Here is a 17,934-nt window from a genome sequence, read left to right as displayed (position 1 = left end):
CTCTGATATAACTTTCTTATTTCAAAGATGGTTAACCTACTACTTCCCCACACTCAACTTCACCCTGCTAAAGCTTTGCAACTTCCATGAATTTGTGGGTTGACAGGCACTGAGGTCTGTGCACTCAAAGTTAGTGCACCATGAACAAGTTAGAGCTGACTTAGCAGGCTGGGTTTTTACAGAGTTGGGAAGACTCCACGGACATTTAAAATGGCACCTGGGACCAGATTCTGTGAATCCCATCTCCATTCCTGCACAACAACCCCCCCCCCCCCCACTGCTCCCATTTACATCAGTGTGGAATAAGTATGCAGGTCGATGTAGATCATGAACCCGCACCCCCGACCTGACTGGCTCCATTATTTGGACAGACACCTCCTTGTCTTCTGCAATTTTCTCGGAGTTGGGCCAACTTTTCAAGCAGTCGCTGTTCATGACCCTCAGAAGTGTTGTAAGCCATAGTCTGGATGAGGGAACTTTTGAAAAGTAAAAAGTAGATCCTTGCCGACCTACTCTCATCCACCCATCCCCAATCCCCCATTTCCAGTCCCTCATATCCTCCATGCCAACTTATGGCACTTCCATGCCTATTTGCCCAATATTCCTTTGGTTGTAACTATTTCAATAGAGAAATGGTTGTCTGGGCTCTCAGTCAAGAATGCCTAATGAAGCTTGGCTGCGCCTAAGGCAAAACACCATTGATTGACAGATCTTCCTGTGTGATTTATTCTGGCAGTTGTACAATGTTTATTTACCCAAGATAAAGATGTGCCAAGTGTTTGTAGTTTCTGCTATTAATGTTTTAAACATCTGGCTGACTGAAACTTTTACACGGCTGTAGTAGAAGAAATATTTTAAAGAAAGTTATGACTGAACAACTAGTTTTTGAAATTTTTTCCACACATGCTATAGGGTTCATTGATTCTGTACAGAGTGTGTACTGGGTAAATAGGCATGACACTGCGATAGTTTGACTTGGAGAGTCTGAGGGGCTATGGGGGTGGATGGGGGGCATTGGATGGCATGAATTGGCATGGATGGGGCATGAGAAATATGTGAGAAGTGAGGGATGTGAGGGTTGAAAGCAACAAGGTGTTTTTAGTAACAAGACTGTTACTATTATAATTGGGATAATATCCCAGACCATCAAGGCAAGTCTTTTTAGCAGCCTGTCTCGGCACTCGGTGGCCCCTCTGGCTACCATTGAACTCTTTCCAGGGACTGTGGGCCTATCATTGCCCCCTCCCCCACACACCCAACTGCCCCCTCAGCACCTGCCCATTACCCAACAGAAGGAAAATCTCGCCTTTGCAGGCTGGGGTGGACTGGAAACGTTCCCAGCTCCCGCCCGCTATCCACAGTGCAGTGGCACAGTGGTTATTACTAACTGCCTCACAGTGTCAGGGACCCAGGTGCGATTCAAGCCTTGGGTGACTGTGGAGTTTGCACTTTCTCCCCACGTCTGCATGTTTTTTTCCAGGGTGCTCATTTCTCCTCCCACAATCCAAACATGTGCAGGTTAAGTGGATTTGTCATACTAAATTGCCCCTTAGTGTCAAAAGATGTGCAGATTAGATGAATTGGCCATGGTCAATGCACAGGGTTACGGGGATAGGGTGGGGGAATGGGCCCTGGTGGAGTGCTCTTTCAAAGGGTCGATACAGACGCGATGGGCTGAATGGCCTCCTTCTGCACTGTAGGAATCCTGTGGATCTGTGGATACCCGCTTTCAGGATCAAAATCTATCTGGGCATGCCTGACACCAGCATTTAATGTTGACGACTTCTTATACTAACAAGTTCTCTCCGTGTGAAATCATCACTGGCTAACATGCCTGGGGTTTCAAAAGATTCATCTCATGAGCCCTTGCTTGCATTACAATTGCATGGATGTTGCAAAAACTGGGTCAAAGGCCACACAAAGTGCATACTTCTTCAAAAACCCTGTGCTAAACTCAATGGTTCCTTAGCAGCAACTCTGCCATTTAATGATTTTACAAAATTGACTTCTTTTTTTAAATTTAGAGTACCCAATTATTTTTCTTCTAATTAAGGAGCAAGTTAACGTGGCCAATCCACCTTTCCTGCACATCTTTGGGTTGTGGGGGTGAAACTCAGGCAGACATGGGGAGAATGTGCAAACTCCACATGGACAGTAACCCAGGGCTGAGATCGAACCCTGGTCCTCAGTGCAGTAGGCAGTACTGCTAACTACTGCGCCAGCGTACCGCCCTGCACAATTGACTAATAGGCAACAAATACTTGCAATTTCTCATAACTGAGGATCTTGAGAAGTTACATCCTTCACTATGGTGCCTGTGGTCACGATGGAGCTGACACTGGCTCCATGGTATTTGCTCTGCATTCATCTCAGGGTGACATAACCACATTTTTGGAAAATTAGAACAAAACCACCGCCCCACCCTCGATGCCATGTTCCCTGGCAGCGGAGAATGTGGGGCATGCAAGCAAAACCCTGTGAGACGTAGGTGGGACCAAAAGGCCCTGCCGCCGGTCATTGGTGGGCCACCGGAAAGTAGGCCCAGAAAATCCCACCCAAAAGGTCCAATGAAGATCCTCCTCCCTCAAGCACTGTTTCAAAACGAATGCTTTAAAGTGAAGAAGACTTTACTGAATTTCCTGGGTTTCAATTCCCGTCCCGGTCTCCCTGAACAGGCGCTGGAATGTGGCGACTACTGGCTTTTCACAGTAACTTCATTGAAGCCTGCTTGTGACAATAAGTGATTATTATTATGAATTGGAAAATAAAACAAGCTGAGCAACAATGGATTTCTGCACAAAGGACATGTGGCAGTTCAAGTGCCAACCCATCAGTAATAGAAAAGTCTTACTCACCACCAAGTCTTGGTTTGTATGGAAGGATTCCAGATAATAGGAGTAATGCCGGTTATCCATCTGCTTCAGGATTGCAGTCATGCATGCCACAAAGTTACTCTGAAATGGAGAAACACAACATCAATTAATCAGAAAAGATGCTATATAAATGCAATTTCTCTTTCTATCTCTTTCTCTTCAACTCGGCAAACACAGCAACAGCTCCAGAAGCCAAATCCTTTGACAACCATGGTCACAGCTGGTGGTGGTTCCAAGGTACATGTTTTCTGTCTTCAAAGCAGAGTTGCGCAACTCCAGATGGGAAAATAAAGGGTGGGATATCACCCTACACCAAGGTTGTAAACCTGCAACCTCGGGGCTACATGCGGTCTATCAGGGTTCTGAATGCGCCTCACGCGATAGATTGTTGACTGTTGCCCCTGCGCAGGGTTACCAGATTCAGCTGGTTTCCATCGCGTAGATTTTTTTCCTATCGGTATGACCAAAGTGGAAATGCATGTAAAGCAAGGGCACATGAATTGAAGTGCGTGCTGATTGCACACAACATTGACTGACAGAGCCCTGCATCCAATCAAAGCAATATTTCTTTTCATTTTGCCATTTTTAAAAAATATATATTTTTTATTCTCCTCCTTTTTCACATTTTCTCCCAAATTTACACCCACCAACAATAAACAATAATCAGTAACAAATATTTCAATCCCCATATCAATAAAAACGATCCCATCCTCCCAACAAACCCGAAACATTAGCCCGCATGTTCACACAAACAAATGACAAAAAGGAATCAGGAATCACCCATAGTCGCCATTAACACACACAGCCCCCCTCCCCCCAACCCTCCCACCCACCCGCCCCAACTAATGTTCGATGTTATCCAGGTCTTGAAAGTGCATAATGTATAATGCCCATGAATTGTAGAACCCCTCCATCCTGCCCCTCAGTTCAAACTTAACCTTCTCAAAAGTCAAGAATTCCAACAGGTCCCCCCGCCACGCCAGGGCACAGGGTGGAGATGTTGCTCTCCAACCTATCATGATCCACCTTCGGGCGATCAAGGCGAAGGCTACAACATCTGCCTCCGCACCCGTTTCCAATCCTGGCTGGTCCGACACCCCAAATATGGCTTCCCGGGGGCCCGGGTCCAGTTTCACGTACACCACTTTAGAAATTACCCTAAAAAGCTCCTTCCAGTAATCCTCTAGCTTTGGACAGGACCAAAACATATGAACGCGATTAGCGCCACCCCCCCCCCCCCCCCCCCCCCCCCCCCCCCTAACGTTCACACACATCTTCTACTCCTTCAAAGAATCGGCTCATCCTCGCCCTCGTGAGGTGTGCTCTGCATTCCACCTTCAGCTGTATCAGCCTCAACCTCGTATATGAGGTGGAGGCATTCACTCTCTGGAGCACCGCATACCAGAACCCCTCTTCCATATCCTCTCCCAACTTTTCCTCCCACTTTTCTTTGATCCCTTCCAGTGGTGCCTTCTCCTCTTCCAAAATAGCTCCGTAAACCGCTGACACAACCCCCTTCTCCAGTTCTCCTGTCGTCAACACCTCCTCCAGCAATGTGGAGGCCGGCTCCACTGGGAAGCTCTGTATCTCCTTTCTGCCAAAATCTCGAACCTGCATGTATCTAAACATTTCCCCCTGCTCCAGCTCATGCTTCGCTTCCAGCTCCTTCAATCCTGCAAACCGAGCCCTAAGAAGCAAATCTTTTAGCGTCTTAATCCCCTTCTCCTCCCATTCCCGAAAATTTCCATCCCACCTCCCTGGCTCAAATCAGTGGTTCCCCCGAATCGGCATTTCCCTTGACCCTGCCCCAAACCCGAAGTGTTGGCGAAACTGCCTTCAAATTCTCAATGAAGCTATTATTACTCCCTGAGTATTCCCCCGGGGCTATCGGGAGCAGCGTTGTTGCTAGTGCTTTCAATCCCGACCCCTTGCACAAATTCTCCTCCATTCTGACCCACTGGGAATCAACCCCTCTGACCCAGCTCCGCACCTTGTCTACATTCGCCGCCCAGTAGCAATACATCAGGTTCGGAAGACCCAAACCCCCTGCCTTCCCCTCTGTAGTAGCAACTTTCTATCTCTGGCCACTTTCCCTCTCCATGGGCACGATTCTCCGACCCCCCCACCGGGTCGGAGAATCGCCGGGGGCTGGCGTGAATCCCGCCCCCGCCGTGTCCAGAATTATCTGCCACCAGAGATTCGGCGGGGGCGGGAATCACGCCGCACCGGTCGGCGGGAATGGCGCCGGTCGGCGGGCCCACCCCCGGCGATTCTCCGGCCCGTGATGGGCTGAAGTCCCGCCGCTGTCAACCCTCTTCAGCCGGCGTGGATTAAACCACCTTGTGAACGGCGGGACAAAGCAGCGTGGGTGGGCGCCGGGGTCCTGCGAGGGGCGCGGGGCGATCTGACCCCGGGGGGTGCCCCCACGGTGGCCTGGCCCACGATCGGGGCCCACCGATCGGGGGGCGGGCCTGTGCCGTGGGGGCACTCTTTTTCTTCCGCCTTCGCCATGGTCTTCACTATGGCGGAGGCGGAAGAGACCCCCTCCCCTGCACTTGCATGTGGATGACGTCAGCAGCCGCTGACGCTCACGCACATGCGTCGCCCGGTGAAGTCCTTTCGCCGCCGGCTGGCACGGTGCCAAAGGCCTTTCCCGCCAGCCGGCGGAGCGGAAACCACTCCGGCACGGGCCTAGCCCCTCAAGGTGAGCGCTTGGCCCCTAAAGGTGCGGAGACCTCCGCACCTTTGGGGCGGCCCGACGCCGGAGTGATCCGCGCCGTTTTTGGCGCTGGGTAGCGGACATCGCGCTAGTTTGTGGAGAATCCCGCCCCAGATGTTCATTTTGCCATTTGAAGTTGATGACAACTCTATTAATATGTGAATGATTGCACATTTTCTGCAACTCATTACAAAATATTCGGCATGGATCAAATGTTTCAGATCGTATTCATGGGATCTTGGTTACTGAACATGGCCATTTCAACCTTGCGGCCCACTGAGATGATGGGCAGTCATGTGTTCCCGGCCTATCACTTCCCTACAGACTTCGTTTCAAACCCAACCAAACAACTGCCTGGTTTTAACCTTCCAAGCAAAGTCTCGTCCATCCTTAACAGGTTCAGAACCGGCCAAGGCCTCTACCTGGCTAACCTTCACAGATGGGGCATTCAATCCCTCCACCACCGATGAACAGTGCAGCCATGTGTACCATCTACAGGATGCACTTCAGGAACTTGCCAAGATTCCTTAGAAAAATACCTTCCAAATCCACGATCACTGCCATCTAGAAGGACAAGAGCAACAGATACCTAGGAACCCCGCCACCTGGATGTTCCCCTCCAAGTCACTCACCACCCTGACTTGGAAATATAGTGCTTTTCCTTCACTGTCACTGGGGCAAAATCCTGCAACTCCCTCCCTAACAGCACAGTGGGTGTACTTACACCTTAAGGACTGCAGTGGTTCAAGAAGGCAACTCACCACCACCTTCTGAAGGGCACCTAGGGATGAGCAATAAATGCTGGCTTAACCAGCGAAGCCCACACCCCGCACACAAATAAAAAAAATGTCAGCTCCCGATGTGCCTGTGGGAGAGAGAAGACTGCACCACATCACAGAAAAATGCCCAATCCACAGTCAGAGCCTATCCGTACTCAATACAGCAGGACCAGAAGAAACTGCTTGGATTAGGAATTTAACATTCGCTAAATAAATAAACTGCCCTATACTGTCTCCATTCTCCCTACATTCAGAAAGGTTCAATAAATGGTTAGGTGATCTGCTTTGCTAGCTAATGGTCCATGTAATTTACCACTCGCTACCTAACCGACCCCCCCCAACCCCTCCTTACCCCACCCCAACTTTACTTTAATCTCTGTTTCGTAGTCCTTAAACTTTCCCCTTTGATAAAACAGAATCAAGATCCAGGTATTTTTGAGGTGAGTTTAAAATTACTTTAGAAAAATGGATATGCGAAATGAGAGTCACAGGGTAATGACTGTAATGGTATGCAGACACACACATAATGATATACAGACAAGCAGCTAATGGACTCAGAGAACAGGACATGATCAATAAGCAGGCAGGACACTCAGGGGTGGGATCTGACTATAAAAGACACGGGGCATTCACACTCCGCCTCTTTCCACTGATGAACATCTAGAGAGTCAGTCAAGGGTGTTTTTACAATCTCACACTTCCACCACGTGGCTAAGAGCCAGTCTGGTTCAGTCAGACAGAGTAACCACACTTAAGTTAGCAGACAGTCGAACTCACAGAGAACTGTGCTAACTGTGCTATTAGTTCAATAAACCTGATTGAACTAACTTCAAGGTCTGGAGTATCTTTCTGACCTAAGCTGCATCCAGTTGCAGCCAGTGTTACACCAGTGTACCTAACACAACATGATACCAGGAGACTACTAATTTAAGGTGGCTTACCTCGGCCCGTTCCATGATGACCAGCAAATGTATCCCGGCAACATGGAAAAGACTCAGGCACCTCACCAGCTCAGGACCTCCGGCAATCCCAGTGCCAACTGGCGGATATTCAAGCAAAAGTTTCTGCTGTACATCGAAGCTTCAGACCTCGAGGGTGCGTCTGATGCAAGAAAGATCGCACTTCTCCTCTCAACAGCGGGTGATCAAGCCATCGAACCCTTCAACTCGCTTAACCTCACCAAAGGCCAGGACAAGACAAAGTTTCAGATCATCCTGGACAAGTTCGATAGTCACTGTGAAGTGGACACCAATGAAATCTTCAAGCGGTACATATTCAAACAATGTCTTCAAGGTAAAGATGAATCTTTCAATGCCTTCTTAACTAGCCTCCGCCTGCTAGTGCTGTCCTGCAACTTTGGTGATATTGCTGACTCCATGATCAGAGACAAAATTGTGTTTGGAGTTCACTCTGATCCTCTGAGAGTAGCTCTTAAAAATCAAGCATATGACCCTGCCAGTCGCGATTGAAACATGTGCAGTGCATGAGTATGCATAAAATCGGTATTCCCGATACAAATCGGCTGAAAATGAGGAACTTGCCTCCCATGAGGCAGTGAGTGTGCAGGCCATCTCCCGGATGCAGCGCCTCAGCATTGAGGACAGCGGCCATCTCGCGCGCTTTTCCGGGAGCCCCACGCATGTGCGATGCGAACGGGATAACGAAGCAACCGACACCCACACTGCGCAGGTGCAGGCGTCTGCCGACCACACTGCACATGTGCGACGACATACACCGTGTCATGACGCCGACGTCATGACGTGCCCAAACTGTGGCAACGCCCACTTAAAGGGACACTGCTCTGCAAGAGGCAGGCAATGTTTAAACTCTGGGAAGCCTGGACACTATTCACCCTTGCGCAGTTCTGCAGCACCAGTCAGAGGCCAGCGCTCCCAATTCCAACGACGGCGCGTTCAGAATGTGCAACAACGATTACAGGATTCTGATCCTGGCAGTACAACGGATCCAGAGGATGAGTGCCTGGAGTGCGCCTACCGACTGGCCATCATTACCACACGTGAACATGCCACACCTAACTCATCTCGCATTCAGTCCATCCTCGATATGGATCCGGAGGACGAATGGCATGTAGTGATGCAGGTCAACTGCTGCTCCATCCAGTTCAAGCTGGACACAGGTGCTTCTGCCAACCTCCTCTCACAGGCAGACTTCAAACGCATCAAGAAGCCCCCCAAGGTCCTTCCAGCAGCCTGCCAACTCCTGGACTATAACGGTAATGCCATCACAGCACTGGGATCCTGTCATCGACTCATCTCCAACCAGAGTACCCATGCACGGCTAAGGTTTGAAATTGTCAAGCCGGACAGGGCATCCCTACTGGGCGCGCATGCTTGCAAAAAGCTGGCATTGACAACATCCTCGCGCAGTATCCAGGTGGGTTTGACAGGATGGGCACTTTGCCATATCGGTACAAGATCTTACTGCGACCTGATGCCAAGCCAGTGGTCCATGCACCACGCCGGGTCCCGGCTCCACTGAAGGAGCGCCTGAAGGAACAGCTCAAGGAGCTGCAGCAGCAGGGGATCATTTCCAGGGTAACCGAACCGACTGACTGGGTCAGCTCGATGGTGGTGGTTAATAAACCCTCTGGAGACCTGCGCATCTGCATTGATCCCAAGGATCTCAACCAGAATATAATGCGTGAACACTACCCCACCTCAAAGCGGGAGGAACTCACCAGTGAGATGGCACATGCATGGTTTTTCACGAAGTTAGATGCATCACATGGATTCTGGCAAACCCAGCTGGATGAGTCCAGCAGAAGGCTCTGCACCTTCAACACACCGTTTGGCAGGTACTGCTATAACCGTATGCCATTCGGCATCGTCTCGGCTTCGGAGATATTTAATCGCATCATGGAGCAGACGATGGAGGGCATCAAAGGGGTTCGTGTGTACGTGGACGACATCATCATGTGGTCCACGACCCCTGAGGAGCATGTTTTCTGTCTCCAGCAGGTATTTCGCCGTGTCCATGCTAATGGCCTGAAGCTGAACAGGGCCAAATGTTACTTTAGCATGTCGACACTCAAGTTCCGAGGTTTCCAAATCTCTCAGCAGGGCATGTGCCCCAACACAGACAAGGTCAAGGCCATCGCAGCCATGAAAGTCCCGGAAGACAAGAAGGCGGCATTGCACTTCTTGGGCATGGTCAATTTTCTGGGCAAGTTCATCCCAAACATGGCCTCACACACCACGGCCCTACGAAACCTAGTTAAGAAGTCCACAGCCATCGAGTGGAAGGCGGCCCATCAGGCAGAGGGGTTGGAGCTGAAAGCCAAGCTCATCACTGCACCCGTATTGGCATTTTTCGACCCAGACAGGGAAACAAAAATCTCGACAGATGCGAGCCAAGGTGGCATCGGTGCGGTCCTGCGGCAACGTGATGACACTTCATCCTGGGCACCGGTGGCCTATGCATCAAGGGCAATGACGCCCACCGAACAAAGGTATGCGCAAATCGAGAAGGAATGCCTGGGCCTTCTCACTGGCATTCGCAAGTTTCACGACTATGTCTACGGACTGCCCACATTCACAGTCGAGACGGATCACAGGCCCCTGGTCCACATTATCCACAAGGACCTGAATGACATGACGCCTCGGTTGCAGCGCATCCTCCTCAAACTCAGAAGGTACGACTTTGACCTGGTCTACACGCCTGGCAAGGAGCTCATCATTGCCGATACACTGTCCCGCTCCATCACCGTGCCTAGTGAATCACTTACCGTCATCCAGCAAATTGAGTCACAGGTTGAGTCACATGTGCAGCTGTGTGCTAGCACCCTCCCGGCATCTGATGAGAAGGTGATTCGTATCGGTGAGGAGACAGCCAAAGACCCCCTCTTGCAGCATGTTATGTAACACCTAGCCAATGGCTGCCAAAAAGGGCAGTGCCCTCAATTTTTCAATGCAAGGACGACCTGATGGTGGTTGATGGTATCCTCCTCAAACTGGACCAGATTGTAATTCCACACAGTCTCCATAGCTTGGTGCTCCGTCAGATCCATGAGGGCCATCTGGGTGTGGAAAAGTGCAGGCGCAGAGCCAGGCAGGCTGTCTACTGGCCCGGGATCAACCAGGACATCGGAACATGGTCCTTAACTGTGAGACATGTCAATGCTTCCAGCCAGCGCAGAGTAAGGAGACAATTCAGCAGCATGAAATCGAAACATCTCCGTGGTCCAAGGTTGGCATCGACCTCTTTCATGCAAATGGTCGTGATTACGTGTTAATCATTGATTACTTTTCCAATTACCCTGAAGTCGTGAAGCTCTCAGACCTCACAACTTGGACCGTCATCATGGCTGTAAGGAGATGTTCTCCAGGCATGGTATCCCACTCACTGTCATGAGTGACAATGGCCTGTGTTTCAGCAGCCATAAATGGTCTCTGTTTGCCCAGTCGTATCAGTTCAAACACGTCACTTCCAGCCCACACTATCTGCAGTCAAACGGAAAAGTTGAGAAAGGGGTGCACTAGTGAAGCAACTCATCTGCAAGGCCGCGGATTCTGCGTCTGACATTCACCTTGCGCTGCTTGCATACAGGGCGACCCCACTGTCCACTGGCAGGTCGCCGGCTCAACTCCTGATGAACAGGGACCTGCGAACGACATTTCCAGCCATACACTCGCCCAACCTGGATCACCTCCCAGTGCTGCAGAAGGTGCAGCAACTCCGAGACTGGCAACAACAGGGCTATTATGCTCATGCCACCGATTTGCCCGTGTTAACCCGTCAGCCACTGTTTGGGTCAAGATCCCTGATGGAGGCTGGTCAGCTCCAGCTGTCGTTGTTCGTCAGGCTGCCTCCCGCTCGTATGTTGTGTTTTCCGAATCCCAAAATGTATCATGGAGTTCAACCAAGGTCCCCCTTTAATGTATTTGTTGCTTTTCCTAGCACACGGCTTGTTCCCTAGGAATGGGATTACAATTATGGACATGTGGGTTTTTAAACACAAAACACTGTTTATTCCATGAACTCAACTTAACATCTTAAATAAACATTGGATCTCTTAACACCCCTTACTTCAAAGATAACTCCGAAAATATTGCAACAGTAAATAATTAGAACATGGAACATTACAGCACAGTACAGGCCCTTCGGCCCTTGGTGTTGCGCCTCAAAATGTTCCTTCAAACTTCCAGGAGACTTAACACCTTTAAACAGAATCACATCAGGTTAAAGGCTTTACTATTATGAGTTTAAATCACCTAAATGATCCAGAGATATTCTTTCATGGCAGACATCAAAGCAAATCCAGCTCACTGCAAAACACAGACACTCCCCAAGCTCTTTTCCTCCAAACTGCAGCTCTCTGGAACACACAGACACACACAAGCTGCTTTTTCAAACTGAAACTTCAAAATGGCTTATCTAAAGCCCAGCTCCACCCACTCTCTGACATCACTGTTTTCTTAAAGGTACATTGCTTAAACATCCATGCCTTAAAGGTACTCTCACATGACATGTGCGTCTGGCTGATGGTTCTGTTGTGCGACGAAACAGACGGGCACTGCGCAAAATTGCCTGCCCGCAACCACATTCTTGTCCGTTTCCTTCTGTTGTTTTGCCACCTCCTGATACCTTGACTCATGAGGCCACCAGTTAGGCTTCAATCCCGCCCATCAAGACGCTGTCGGCCCCACCACCACCTCTCCGGCGGTCGACCAGGATCAGACGCAAGCCACAGAGACTGGACTTATGAACATTTGTTCTGTTTGCTATGTTCTGTGTTCTCGCATTAGACAGCAGTTTTCACATGTACATATGTTCACATCCACTGCATGTATATATGTTAATATTGGCCTATTTTTGTAAATACGTTCACATATGTCATCCAAACATTTTTAAAAAGGGGAGATGTCATGATATGCAGACACACACTTAATGATATACAGACAAGCAGCTAATGGACACAGAGAAGAGGACATGACCAATAAGCAGGCAAGACACTCAGGGGTGGGATCTGACTATAAAAGACATGAGGCACTCACACTCTGCCTCGTTCCACTGATGAACATCTAGAGAGTCAGTCGAGGGTGTTGTTACAATCTCACACTTCCAGCACATGGCTAAGAGCTAGTCTGGTTCAGTCAGACAGAGCAACCACACTTAAGTTAGAAGAGTCAAACTCACAGAGAACTGTGCTAACTGTGCTATTAGTTCAATAAACCTGATTGGACTAACTTCAAGGTCTGGAGTATCTTTCTGATCTAATCTGCATCCAGTTGCAGCCAGTATAAGGCTAGAGTTGACCTCATCGATTCCACAAATCTGAAGGTTCATCTGGCATTGAGAAATGGCAATACCACCAGGTACCTTGAGATTGTTGTTCACATATAGATTTGACAAGGTCCCACATGGGAGACTTATGAAGAAGGCAAATGCACATGGCATACAGAGTAAATTGATAAGGTGGATTTAAAATTGGCTTAGTTGGCAAAGACAGAGGGTGATGACAGGCAGTTGCTTTAGCGACTGAAAGCCAGTGTCCAGTAGCATACCAGAGAGATCTGTGCTGGGTCCCCTATTACTTGTCATTTATATAAACGTCATGGATGACTGTAAGAGTGTACGATCGGTAAGTTCGCGAATGACACAAATTGGCCAGGTGGTTAACAGTGAGGCTGAGTGTCTGAGCCCCTGAGTTGGTATGCTTTCAGATGTGAAACTGAGGCAACACCTGGCCTCTCAGGTGGACCTAAGAGGTCCCAAGGCACTATTTGAAGAAGGGCAGAGGAGTTTCATAGAATTTACAGTGCAGAAGGAGGCCATTCAGCCCATCGAGTCTGCACTGGCTCTTGGAAAGAGCACCCTACCCAAGGTCAACACCGCCACCCTATCCCCATAACCCAGTAACCCCACCCAACACTAAGGGCAATTTGGACACTAAGGGCAATTTATCATGGCCAATCCACCTAACCCGCACATCTTTGGACTGTGGGAGGAAACCGGAGCACCCGGAGGAAACCCACGCACACACGGGGAGGATGTGCAGACTCCGCACAGACAGTGACCCAAGCCAGAATCGAACCTGGGACCCTGGAGCTGTGAAGCAATTGTGCTATCCACAAGTTCTCCAGGTGTCATTGCCCATATTTAGCCCTCATCCAGCAGATTGTCTGGAATTCGATCTCAAGGAAAGAAAAATCTAGCTGTTTCTATAACGGGCAACTAATTCTACAATGTCAATTTTGCAGCTGGGGCAAAATGAAAATCTAGCCTTGTCCTTTCCACCACCGCCCACCCCATCTCCAACCCAAGGGTGCCAAGACCAACTGGGGCACCCCACCCAATGCCCAAGCTGAAATCAGTTGAATCAGTGCAGACAAGGATCAAAGCAGATTGGGTGCAGTTCTGTGCCAGACTGAGCAGGGTACCAAAGTCATCTGGGAAGCTGAAAATTAATCCTAAACATGAATAGTGCTTAAGACAATCAGCACCCATATAATCACATTTTAAATTTAGAAATATTCTGGAAACACTGCATAAAAATCACCGAGCTTTAAGCGCCTGGTGCTAATAATATTCTCATCGGATCTGAAATTCATATCCAAATGTTACCAAGTTGGAGAGTACAGTACGTCAACCACAAGCACAAGTTTTATTAACTTGAAAGTTGCAGATCACATCACAATGTGTACTGCAATGTCCCAGTCCCACAATTGCCAAGTTAATCCCAGGGGGTGACTGAGAAATCACACTGTCACATCCAGTTAGAAGCTGAGAGCAGCATCTCGAGGTCAGTGTCCTGCAGTATAATCGGAAAGTACAAGGCAGTTTTCAGCAGTTGATATCAGGCTGAGAGAGATAAAGAAGATTCAAAAGGAAAGTCAGGACAATAGAACAGAAAATTGAGGCATTAAAACAAAGATTAAGGATGGCATGGGGAACGCCAAGTAATTTTTATTTTCGTTGTCATTCATCTCTATTATTCAGAGTGAGCGGGTATTCCAAATTGGTGACTGTGTTTATTCAGAGGTACCCTGGGGGAGTGGGAGGTGTGAAACATTGTTCAATAAAGCTCCAAAGCCAAAAGAGAGAGAACACAGCTGATGAATATGGCCAGTCCCTTCACTCGCAACTGTCATTATTGCACTGTATTTTTCACAGCTCTACATCTGTCCGAAGGTGCAAGTTGATCCACTCACAGAATCACAGAATCCCTATAGTGCAGAAGGAGGCCATTTGGCCCATTGAGTCTGCACTCTACCTAAGCCCACTCCCCCGCCCTATCCCTGTAACCCCATTACTCTATCTAACTTGCACATCGTTGGATACTAAGGGGCAATTTTAGCATGGCCAGTCCACCTAACCTGCACATCTTTCGACTGGGAGGAAACCGGAGTGCCCAGAAGAAACCCATGCAGACACAGGGAGAACGTGCAAACTCCACAAAGTCACCTGAGGTCAGAATTTAACCCGGATCCCTGGTGCTGTGAGGCAGCAGTGCTCACCAATGTGCCACGTGTACTTACTAATTGGCTTTTCACCAGGCGTTCCTTCTTAAAAACACGGTTACCTTCGGGCATTTTCTGCTGTTGTAAGTTGTCAGTGCCCTGGAATGGAACATTCTGCAATTCAGAACACTTAGTACCAGCATCAGGTTCTCAGCACTAAGTGCAGAGCCAAGTCTCATGTCAGCTATCCCTATGTTGTGCCATAGCTGTAGCCTGAAGTTTTACTTCACCAATTTGTTTTAGTTCTGACCACTGGGACATCGCAGACCTCTCGAGAGGTTCACATTGGCCAGCGGATATTTTGTCTGGGCATTTCCATGATATCAGGGAAGGTGTGAGACAAGTTTATCGCTGATGTGTTACTGCCTGTTTTTGTGCCTCATTGCTATGATGAATTACAGAAGTTTTTATGATGAAGAAGGCCTGATGTTCAGCTCTGGGTTGCCCACTGCCAAGTGAATTATATTATTTTGGATCTTAATATCTAGTTCCTGCTTCTGATCTGCTGTCCAGGAACCTCTGCTGGAAGTGGCAGGGATCAGGACAGACATCACATAAGTAGAAGATTGTGCTTGGCTGCATTACTTGTGCGGTTGAGCATAGATTGCTGGCATTCACTATCTCGGTGTGTATAAAGAACAGCCAAATTACCGCTTGACCCCCTACTCATAACCGTGGCCAGTGTGCATCTCATGGAGGCAAAGGGATAAAGTTGATGGACGGTACAGGAATTTGGAAACCAATTGATTATTTTTTAATATACATTCTTGGCATCGCTGGTAAGGCTGGCATTTTATTGCCCATCTCAAAATAAATGTGAGAAGTTGTTGATGAGCCTCTTTGCAATCCAGGAGAGTGTACCTGCAATGTCATTAGGTAGGAAATTCCAGGATTTTAACCCTGTGATGGAGAAGGACTGGTTATTAATCTTTAAATCAGGATGGTTTGTCCTTCTGGGTGGTGGAAAGAGGTGCTGCTGAAGAAGCTTGCAATGAGTTGCCGCATGCATCATTTTTTATTTATTATTCATTGGCTGTGGGCATCGCTGGCTGGGCCAGCATTTGTTGCCCATCCATAACTGCTCTTCAACTGAGTGGCTTGCTAGGACATTCCAGAGGGCAGTTTGGGTGAACCACATGTGGATCTGGGGTCACATTTGGGCCAGACCAGATAAGGATGACAGATTTCCTTCCCGAAATGAAATTGAGAACCAGATGACAATCAACAATGGTTTCGTGGTTATCCTTCGACTTTCAATTTCAGATATTTTTTATTGAATTAAAATTACACTATCTGCCGTGGTGTGATTCGAACCCTGGTCCCAGAGCTAGCCCAGTGACAATACTACCACAGCGTTACCTCTGTAGATAGTGCACACTAATTGCCTTAAAGTCATCGAATTTTACAGCACGGAAATAGGTCCTTTGGCATTGCGTCCACGTCGGCCATCAAGCTCCTGTCTATTCTGATCCCATTTTCCAGAACTTTGTCCGCAGCCTTGTGTGCAATGGCATTTCAAGTGCCCATCTACTTGCTTATCATACCTCCTGCATTCAGATCCTAGTCATTAATGTACACTACAACCAACAGGGGACCCAGCACCAATCCCTGCGGAATACCACTGGACAGAGGCTTCTGGTCACATAAACAACCTTTAACCATCACCCTCTGCCCCATACCACTAAGCCAATGACATTTGTTTATTAAACAGCCCAGTTTCACCTTCATTAAATAGAAATGCAGTTATGGAGAATAAAATATATTTCAATCCTTCCTTTGACTCTGTATCTTCTCATGGAAGCCCTGCCAATGTCGGTTCAGTGATTCACATGAAGGCCATCAGCATAAGACTGAACCTGTGCATTAATACGTATGTCTGATATTAATCCCTTTGATAACTTCACTAGTTACTAAGTAAAGACAACTTCGTGAGTCAGCTTCGGCAGAGAGCAGAATGGGAAAATAAATCGATGGTCTGAAGCTGCCTACGTACTGAAGTCTCAGCAGGAGAAATGAAGTGGGAAGCAGCAGGGAAGCTGAGGCTAAATAAGGACATGACTTGGACCTGCAGTGAGAAAGAAAAAGGCAAGATTTTACTAATGAGCCACAGCAGGTGAAGGCATAATAGATTAGCAGGCAACTAGTGATGAAGGGGAGAAGATTGATATGCAGCGATTAACCCAGTCAAAGGTGATTTCAATATTAATGATGTACTTTCTAGTCATTGCAGCTGGCACATTAGTACAAAAGAGACAATTCCTCCCCTTTTTCCTCCAATTTGAGAGTAGCCATTGGAAGCTGGGAACCTCTGGCCTACCCTCCCACAGGGACCTTAGTCACACTCAAAGGGAGGTTACAATCTGAGCAACAAGTGTGCACATGACACCAGGGTGGTTTCCTTTCTGTGGCCTAGCAAGCTGATACGAGCATTGGATCTCCAAACGCAAAGCTGTGGAGAAATATGCTGGTGCTTGGAAGCTCACAATAAGAAACCATTGACATTTATCAGCACAATAAAAGCAACTGCGGACAACGCCTAAGTGGATCATCCATCAATAGCATCACTTTATAAGGAAATAAAGCAGTTACTGTAAAGAGATACTGCCTGATACAAAGGACCAACAACAATGGGAAGCTTAATACAGAGGCACAAGCAAATATTCTTCAGTGCAGTACTGAGGGAATGCTGCACTGTCAATGCTATCACCTGTGTGCTACTGAGGCAGTAAACTGATCAGTAACCTTCATGGGTGGACATAAAATAACTCATCGTTGTTTTAAAAACAAGTAAGGCAGTTTTGCCTTATGTCTTGGTCAAGATTTAATCCTCAACCAATCGCCAAAACAGGTGATCTGGTCATTATCCTGTTTTTGGGAGGGACTTGATGTGAGCAAATTAGCTACGATGTTTCCTGCATGACACAATGAGCTTTAGATATTGTTGAACTTCTGCTGGTATCCAGGAAGGTCGTAATCAGACTGGTTATGTTATTTTTTACTGAATGCGCAGACATTTGTTTTACACATGAGTAATGGAGCTAAGGGTGGTTTTGTAACATACATGCTCACTACTGAGTGCTGGA

General features: G+C 48.1%; 1 protein-coding gene across 1 annotated transcript in view; it reads right to left on the bottom strand.

Annotated features, from left to right (window-relative positions):
- The window catches only part of LOC140426764 (dedicator of cytokinesis protein 2-like), a 1,003,703-nt gene that overhangs the window by 347,073 nt on the left and 638,696 nt on the right, over positions 1-17,934 (bottom strand). The window contains exon 28 of the mRNA XM_072511919.1: positions 2,856-2,954. Coding sequence (XP_072368020.1) covers positions 2,856-2,954 — 99 coding nt within the window. The remainder of the gene's footprint in view (positions 1-2,855; positions 2,955-17,934) is intronic.

The sequence above is a fragment of the Scyliorhinus torazame genome, chromosome 7, assembly GCF_047496885.1.
Source record: "Scyliorhinus torazame isolate Kashiwa2021f chromosome 7, sScyTor2.1, whole genome shotgun sequence".
Classification (NCBI taxonomy): Eukaryota; Metazoa; Chordata; class Chondrichthyes; order Carcharhiniformes; family Scyliorhinidae; genus Scyliorhinus; species Scyliorhinus torazame.
This window is presented reverse-complemented; position numbering and strand designations above follow the sequence as displayed.